At 38.1% G+C, this 9,793-nt stretch overlaps 1 protein-coding gene across 1 annotated transcript; it reads right to left on the bottom strand.

The window, feature by feature from the left end:
• Positions 1-5,768: 5,768 nt before the first annotated feature.
• On the bottom strand, positions 5,769-8,429 carry LOC5571606 (xyloside xylosyltransferase 1). The gene is given in 3 exon segments (XM_001653676.2): positions 5,769-7,345; positions 7,563-7,791; positions 7,793-8,429. Coding segments are annotated over 3 exon segments (1,212 nt in total). The 5' UTR covers positions 8,120-8,429; the 3' UTR covers positions 5,769-6,689.
• Between the last annotated feature and the right edge of the window lie 1,364 nt (positions 8,430-9,793).

The following is a 9,793-nucleotide window of genomic DNA, read 5'->3' as shown; positions in this document are numbered from 1 at the left end:
AAGTAGGGGAAATCAGGGTAAAACCGACACTGTGGGTAAGCTCGACACCCTTTGATTTTTCATGTTTTGAGCAGATTTTCATGCAGTTTCCACTACGCTATATTTTAACTTGTGAAATGTTGTGTTTTAAATGAAATTACAACTAACGCTACCAATAAACTACCAAAATAAACAACAAATCATATTGGATAACATAGAAGCAACAGCAGTTGCAATATTTCGTTCTTTTTCTTTAACAATTTCGCATGTGAAATTTTTAAAATATCATTATTTGTTCTGCGTCTAAATCATCATTTACTATTATTACGTTGATACAACATGAAGGAGAAATTAATTTTTGGTTTTTCAACAGCTGAAAATGCTATTGAAAAATAAATGTTTACTCGGGGTAAGATCGACACTTTCATTTGGGGTAAAATCGACACCTTTCTTTGCTTCATAATCTAACTTCAGAGTATCTTTCTAATCCAAAGACTATCTCTGCAGTTTATGTGAGTCATAATTTTCGAATTCCAGTGAAGTTCACGGATGGCGAACTTATTAACATGTGAAATATGACACTATATAACTTGCCACAAGCTATTATTAAGTATTTAAAAAAATAATTCTATGCTATCACGTTTGAACTTATTTGATGAAGCTTGAAGAAATTATTCTCATTTAAAATTGAAGAATTTGAATTATTTTCACATAGAATTTGAAATATTTTCACATAAATTAATCTTATTGTTTATTTACAAACCATGGAGGTCGACAGTTTTTATAATCTGAAAATAATTACACTTTTCTGTTTCGTTAAAATAAAACAGTGTTTATTTTCACAATCATTCGCTACTTCTTCATCTTCATAAGCATTCCATGAACACAAATTAAAAATATCCATTTGTATTCACCCCAACTATATAATCTTAGCATGGGACATTTGCATTTTTCACATATATTTAGTGGAACTTTGGCCTCTCCTCAATAATTTACGTAATATGTTAATAATCCTTTTAAAGAAGGGTTCATAAATGTCGAAAGTTATGTTTAAAGCATTCTTTCAAATATGCAATGTGAAGGTGATATTCACAACGTATAAATTCTACTCATAGTGGATGTGTCGGTTTTACCCCAACAGGGTGTCGATCTTACCCGTACTCTCAATTGGCTCACCTAAAAATAATGAAATTTCAATTTTATTTAAATCACTATATAACCTTAATATATCATCCAGCGATCGCAAGGATTGATAGATTTATAACCAATTTGTGATTCTACAACAATTTTAGGTTCGTTTAACAAGCGAAAGTACACAAATTTTATCAATAAGCTTAGGGTGTCGGTTTTACCCCGAATTCCCCTATGCATTGATTGCAGTGTAAAACAATATAGATTATGAAATATTTTGCAGTTATAAAGCAGTCGGGAAAAAAAAAATTAAAACAAACAAATATATTTTTATGAATTTAAAGTGTAGAGTAAACTGTGTATTAATGTTTCCTATGCTAAATATCAAACATTAAATACCCTAAAGAAAAGTTGGGTTTGTGTGAGCGATTTTGAGCACTTCGTAGCAAAGCTACACATGTACATGAAAAGGTGTCTTCAATGGGAAGCTTGCATGTGTGCGGAAATGCTCAACTTAATTCAGAATGAATGAATGGAAGCTTGAAAGAAGCGTAAGGCACACTTACGCACGTTATTTTTTTCGTTCTACATGAGGTTGGAACAGGAAGCCGAAAAACATTGTTTTTTAAATTGTTCAACTCCGCTGAAAAACGTGATCAATTGGTCGGTGTTTAGTCGGACTGGACCAAGTGCTTTTTAATGATTTCAGTAAGTATTCGGAATAATAGATTTTTTGCATTATTTGCTGTTATATTGAAACTTATCTATTCGATGAATCATCTGTATAAAAATAGTATCAAAAAGATCAGAATTGTTTGAGTTCTTGACTACTCTGTAAAAGGCCCAAATTTCATGTAGTCCGGTCTGTTTGAACACCGACCAAATGTGAATCGTTTAAACGGTAAAATTATATTTGCTTTATATTATTCAATTTTAGCTCTCACAATTTACCTTCTCCATCTAAAATAAGTGCGTTTTAACACTTATTTTAGATGTAGAAGGTTAATTGTGCTCTACTGCGTTATTGAAAGTTTGTTGGAAAAGCCGTTTTCTATGAAATCCTTGGAGGAAAAACGCTGTTTGATTGCATCCGCGGTTTGAGGAGGAAACATTGTTTTATTTGATGCGAATGGTTGGTAAAGGAGAGTTGTTACAAACATTAAAAAGGAGCACATTCCATGATAATATAATTGACTTGTTTGGCAATCGTATTCAAAAACGCATTCCACTATTGTATAGAAAAAAAAAACAAGAAATAAATGTTGAGTGAATGCAAAATACATATTTTTTTGATTAGAATGAAACCTAAGCATTTTTGTTCTATAACTCAGTATTTCCATGAGTCTGTGGTCTCTTTAATATCCACTCATGGAAATTTAACTGTAGACGAAGCTATGGTGTAAAGAACAGGTAGAGCTGAAGACCACGAGACGCCTCTGATCTAGATCAGGCCTGCCCAACCTTTTTGTCTAATTTTTGACATAAATGGTTGGTGCATCCGCAGTAATAGTCCGATATGAGGAAATTTCACCTCAAATTAAAGCTCTGTTGTAAATCTATCCAATCCATGAGGTAAAGTTAAAAAATGTATCATATTATATGTTACAGATGCAATTTGTTCGAAAAATACGTGCGGCCCGCGGGCTGGAGTGATTTTTGCCTTTGTTTGTATCGCTAGCAAAATACTAGATACATATTAAATCTTTTATACATTGATCAGTTAGATATACTGTTAATCTTTCGTTTGAGCTAAAAATGTCTAATATCTCACTATTTTTGCTAATGAACCGATTATTTATGACAAAAAAGAGCCAAAAAGGTTAGGCAGGCCTATTTTAAATATTATTCCACTAACTAGTGATTTCTCTAGTAATTCTCCAAGAGGTGTCCAAATTCCTCCTAGAATTTTAAGTAATGGTATTCTTCATATTTGTCCCAATATATTTTTCCATGAATTCTTCTCTGGATTCTCTGAAGTATGTCTCATGTGATTTGTGAAGTATGTGAAGTATATCTCATGTATATTGCTGAAAAAATATGCTGTAGCTAAGACTAACCCATTGTTAACTTGCTTCTGATAAAAATTTGAGCATTGTGTCAGATGCACGTGCAGTGATTAAAAAGGTGGAAACAGGACATTGCTAGAAATAATTACATCGGAGCTGAATGCGGTGATATCGAAAAGGAAGTCTTAAAGATGGGCCTGGATAAGTTGGTCGCTTATCTACATCCGAATCTGAGAGATCAAACTACCGGAGAAGTAAAAGCAAATGAAATATATGCCTTTTCCACAAAAAATCAAGCCGACACATTATGATAACTATAGAGAGATTACTAAACGGACGTAGTAAAGCGGACGCGGACGCGTTACTATGGCCGCACCGTAAGGCTGCCGTCGCCAGCTACGCATTCTGCGTAGGGTTCGCAGATCTTCCTCAATTTGATCGACCCATCTTGCTCGCTGCGCACCACGTCGCCTTATGCCGGTCGGAATGTTTTCAAGAACCGTTTTCACCGGATTGTTATTCGACATTGTGATGACATGCCCGGCTCACCGCAACATTTCAATTCTTGCGAGGTGGACGATTGTTGGTTTAACCAGCCGCTTGTCCAATTCATGGTTCATCCGTCTTCTCCACGTTCCGTCTTCCATCTGCACTCCGCCATAAGTGGTTCGCAACGCCTTCCGTTCGAAAGCACCAAGCGCGTTGATCCTCTGCACGTAGGGTTCATGATTCGTGCTCATAGAGGAGTACTGGTTTAATCAGCGTCTTGTAGATGGTTAACTTCGTCCGATGGCGAACTTTACTCGATCGAAGAGTTCTGCGGAGTCCAAAGTAGGCACAATTTCCAGCAACGATGCGTTTCTGGATTTCTCTGCACGTGTCATTGTCGGCGGTCTCCAGCGAGCCCAAGTACACGAATTCTTCGATCACTTCGATTTCAAAACCGTAAATATGAACTCGAGGTAGGGGGCGTGCCGTTTCCTCTATTGAGCCCCTCGCTATCATGTACTTAATCTTCTACACATCGATCAGTCCGATTCGCCTAGATTCAGCCCTTAGTCGGATGTACGTATCCGCCATAGTCTCAAAGCTCCGTGCTATAATATCTATATCGTCGGTTTAACCAAGTAGCTGAAAGGACTTCGTGCCACTCGCTTCTATCCCCGCTCTTATAACACAATGTTGAAGAGTAAACACGAAAGGCCATCACCTTGCCGTAACCCTCTGCGAGATTCGAAGGGACTCGAGAGCGTCCCTGATACTCTCGAGTCCCTTCGAATCTCGCATACTAAGTGAAGAACTAGCCATATGTGTTAAAATTCACGTTAATAAAGAAAAAAATAAGTCCCTGATACTCTGACTACGCACATCACTCGCTCCATCGTCGCCTTGATCAATCTTATCAGGTTGTCCGGGAAACTGTATTCGTGCATATCTACACGCTAAGAAAATATTATACTAGATGGCTTAAATACCGTTCTAAAACCATATTCGGTCTATTCACTCACTGCGATGCATTTTAGCAAATTAAGCTTGGCTAGTATAAACGAATTTTATATTTGTAAACGATTGTTCGGGAATTATGCATCAAACGCTTAATGTCCTGAAATCCTGTGATTTGAATTAAAATAGCCATTTTTTAATTACTGTAAACAATGCCAGAAAAATTCAACAATGTGGATTTTTGCATGTATCTCATTTATTAAAATATTAATAATATCAAATTCTGTCTTTTTTGCTGCCTATTCGATTCGATTAAAATTCATTTTCCACATAATTGCCGCAGTTGCTTCCATCTCACTCACGCCGACTGGAATGGATGAGGTCTTCCATCAAATAAACTGGAAAAATTTGACAAAATTGTGAAGAAATTCCGAACTATGGTATACCATAGCTGTTCTAATTCGATTGTATCATAGGCCGATTCAAAATCGATGAACAAATTACGTGTGGGAACATTGCATTCGCGACATTTTTGCCACACCTGGCGGATGGCGAATATCTGGTCCGTTGTAGCTCGTTCGCCCATAAATCCTGCCTGATATTGCCCAACGAATTTTCTAGCAGTTGGTGATAGACGGCCGCATTGTGGCTTGGCTCAAAATTGTGATCGCACGATAATTGGCGCTATCCAACTTGCTGCCCTATTTGTATATGGCAAATACGACACCTTCCATCCACTCCTCCGGTAATCCTTCCTTCTCTCAAATCTTGGAAATAACCCAATGCAGCGCTCTTGCCTGTGCATCACAGTATTTAGCAGCTCTCTTGGTAGTTGGTTCACTCCAGTGGCTTTGTTGCTTTCAACCGTCCAATCTCCGTTTCTACCTCTTGGAAATCTGGAGGCTGAAGTCTTTCGTCCTCCGCGCGTGCTTCCAAATTTATTTCCGTGCCACCTTGGCTACTGGCCATTAAGGTGCTCGTCGCGGTGCTGTCGCCACCTTTCGACCACCTCACGTTCGTTCATGAGAAGATTTCCGTCAAGATCTCTGCACATGTCGGCTCGTGGCACATAGCCTCTGTGCGAATAGGAAAGGAATTCTAGCGAACTTCTGGCAAGATTGTAGAGCCGGATCATAATAAAATATCGAATAACACTGTTGAGAAATAAATATTCAAGACCAGGATTGTCATCTACACAAAAACGCCCTATTTCTAGGCCTAGTTTCAAAAAAGAAAACTGTATTCAATTCCTTCTGCATATATAATTGCGTCGGTACATTATAGTTACCGGCGTTTTTTTTTAGTTTCTCAACACTACTACTCTGTATGAAATTAAGAACTAATTGCAGTCGATTATATTGTTGCTTGGGCCTAACCGTGTAAAGTCCATCCAACACTGCTGCCGGATTTCCGTTCTACACGCGCGGATAGACAAAACTGTTCGTTCACTTGTTTTCTACTCCCGTTTATTATCATTGCATCTTTCAACTTACACAACAAAAATTCTACTACGCATCAACGTGAGCTTGCAACCATTTCTAAACTAAACACCTAGGTACGTATATCTGCTGTCTCGCAGGGCGAAACTAAACTCTACAATAAAATCATTCAAAATAAGTAACACTTAACGAAGTACGAGAACGAGAATTATAAAGGAAATAAAAATAGATATTCTCAAAATCAATAGATTTCTAATCTGGAATTTGATTCGACATGGTATTGCAACAGAATTGGAAGCTGAAGTGGATACATTGCGTTTCGAAATAAGAATATAGCTTCTTACACTTTTAAAATTAGTACACTTAATGCTAATATGAATGTACGTGTTAAAACTAAAATAGATCATTTTTAAAAAATGAGATCACAAAAGTGGAATGTTTTTGCTTTTTTAGAAAAGAAACCAAAGGAACGCAGCGAAACAGGTGGCGTTATTATGATTAAGATTCTAAAAGTTCTGGAAGCGTTTTCAGAGGGCTAAGTGATAGATATTGCCAAATTTCTCGTTTTGAAATTTGGGTCATGGACGATAGTGTAGTATTGGGTATGAGCGATTATAAATTTAGAAACCAACAAAAACTTCCTACAGCGATATGGCAAGAGTAAATGCGAGCTTTCCCATTGCTCCCCAATTCATTCCGGAACGCGAGTATTGCAGTTCCCGTGGTACAATTTTATCGCCCCCTCACAGTGGAAATAGCTATCAAATACCTTACCGTAGCCGTTCTCCTTCCACCATGTGCACAGCTGGCGATTCCACACGCAGTCCAACCGATAGATCAATCCCGGGAACTCGAATCCCATCAACGTGTAGAAGTCCTGATCGCCCAGGTGACCCTTGAAGGAATACTTCTCCACCATGTTCTTGACCGACTCCTGTTTGATGATCTCCTCGTACAATCGAGACTGTCGGATGCGATCTAGTCGGAGCATGACGACCCCGGAGTTCAGTCCCGGATAGCCATGTTTAGTTTTCTTCGCCGTTCGACTGAAGAAACCACCCACGGAGTTTCCAATGGCCGTTTTGTTCAAAAAGTACGGCGTTCCGAAGATCGTGTGCGGATTTTGAGCTCGATATTTGAACAGGATGTGCAGGTAAACAGGAGTCAGTTCCGGGGCCAGGCCGAAAAGATGATCCGAACTGAAGCGATTGAATTCGTCGAATAGTTCCTTTACAGACGAACGGAACACCACATCGCAGTCGATGATGATCGCCCGTTTCATGTTCACATCAACGATCCGGTGCAGCCCGAGTGAAATCAAGAACAGAGCATCGCTGTAGTAGCTTCCTGTAAAATAGACATAGGGGCTTTCATTAATTACGGGGATTTTTCAACTTCAGACCCCCTCCCCCCATGGTAAGACTTTTTTGTGTGAAAATATAAAATAAATTGTATGGCGCTTAAGCCACTCCCTCCCTCCCATTAACCTTTACGTAATAAAACGACGACCCCAAAACGTACTGGAGTGACAATCCCGCACATCAATGACCACCTCCCCGCTCACCCGTCTTATAGTTGAACAGCGGCAGCATATTTTTCACGATATCGCTCGTCTTCTCCGCGCAGTCCTTCACATCGTACAGCGTGTAGAAGACCACCTTCCGGTAATGGGCAATCTGCTCCCGGATCAGTTCCTCCGCGGAAGTTTCGCTCTGCTCGTCCGTTATCACGTGCAGATGGATCGGAATGGTCGTGTATTTGAGCAAACTCTTCAGGAACAGTTCAAAACTTGTCCCTCAGATTGGAGTTCTGGCTTTCCTTCGTGTAGATTACGAAGATGTTATACTCGGTGGCATTGTTCTCTTTGGGGACGTATTTCACCCTTTTTAGTTCGCCGAAACGGTTCGAGCTGCCTCCGCCTACCAAATGGGCCACCCTTGCTGCCGTTCCTCCGCCAACGCCGTTATCTAAAACTAACGGATGGTCACTGCTCCCGAAGCCATCCGTTTTCTGGAATATCATCAGGATGTTCCGCCGGTTGAAGATGCTGCTGTTGGCGTAGATTATCAGCAGGAAGCCGCTGGCAATGATCAACACCAGTAGAATCTTATTCATGCTCATAGGATGGTCGGATTTCCGCCTCAGTTTGGATGTTTTTCTGGGGACCAGGTAATTCCAGCGGCAGGAGCTTATTTTTGCTTTACGGAGCAGCAGCCTTAATCTAATTACAACACAACACGCACCCTATTCGACATTATTTTCTAACAGTTCACCATCCGGAACAAAAACACACATCTAATCACACAAAATAATAACGAGTGCCGTCATTTTTGGGGCAATTAAAATTAAATTCCTTCGTTTAAAAGGATTTTTCGCAGCTTTTCCTTGGCATCCCTGTTTTTGAGTTTGATGTTTCTCTTCTCAGTGGTTGTCTTCTTCACTGTCCTTGCCAAGGGGTCATCAAAAGTTGAGGTAAATATGAGCTATTTTTTACGGATAATAAATCTAGCGTAACATTTGAAAAGGGCCTAACTGCAAAATGTAAACAAACTTGATTATTCATTATTCGTATCATTTTTTACGTAAATTACTCCTACATACTCTTACGGGCATGCAAAATGCATTATTAATGGTAATTTTATTCAAATTTAAAAGGGCCTATCTGAAAATGATAAAACTAAGAGGGCCTAACTGGTCATAAAAGGGCCTAACTGAAAATTTCCATCAAAATCAGATTGGCCCTTCCGTGCATTTTTAATTTTCCTCCATATTTTTCAATATTTAGCCACTGTATAGTGTTTTTCTCACATAATGGAACCTAGTGAAATATTTGAAAAGGGTCTATCAGCATAACGTAAAAATTGAGAAATGCTCGATTGAAGATTCTGTAACATATTGATTGTTACTATTTTAAACTCATTGCTATCTAATAGTTTTAAACTTTTGTTCGACACTCATAGTCTATTACTGGGCCACGTAACGTTTTAAATCTAACATAACATAAAAACTAGTAAAAAATGTTGAATTCAAACATCATCGGCAGATAGGCCCTTTTACGAGTCTTCAAACCAGTTAGGCCCTTTCAATTAGGCCCTTTAATTGAACATGGTTTCAGTTAGGCCCCTCCAGTTAGGCCCTTTTATTTAACATAGTTCCAGTTAGGCGCTTTAGGAATTTGTTAATTTTATTGATTATTGAATAGATTTTCAAAGTTTTAGAACAAAATCAATCGATTATGTGAGAAAATCAACATTGAATATTGAAAATTCTTTATTGAAGATTCAGTACTATATTGATTATTCATATTTCAAACCCTTTCTCCTATTTACTAGTTTTATACTTGTGTTCGACACTCATAATAGTCTACTAGGTGGAATTTGTTAATTTTATTGATTATTGGAGTGATCTTCAAAGTTTTATATCAAAATCAATCGATTAGGTATGTGAGAAAATCAACTTTGAATATTAAAAATTCTTTATTGAAGATTCAGTACTATATTGATTCCTATTTCAATCCCATTCTCTTTTTTACTAGTTTTATCATAATCTTAATGCGAAGTTAGTTGAAAAACTGATTTTTTATCCTGAAAAAAAATCAATTACATTAAAAATGTTGAATAATTTTTATTTGTTAATTTTTATTTGTTGCCTCTAGTTGTGGATCGAGTTCCAAAAGTCGCGATTTTCACAAAAACAAATTCGTTTGTTTTTGTAACAGCCCTGCAAGAATTCTTCTTATACTTCTTCTTGGCATTACGTCCTCACTGGGACTGGCACAGGGAGCCTGCTTCTAAG

Source organism: Aedes aegypti, chromosome 2, assembly GCF_002204515.2.
Source record: "Aedes aegypti strain LVP_AGWG chromosome 2, AaegL5.0 Primary Assembly, whole genome shotgun sequence".
In the NCBI taxonomy this organism is placed as follows: Eukaryota; Metazoa; Arthropoda; class Insecta; order Diptera; family Culicidae; genus Aedes; species Aedes aegypti.
The sequence above is the reverse complement of the archived record's forward strand: the minus strand, read 5'-3'. Positions and strand labels throughout refer to the sequence as shown.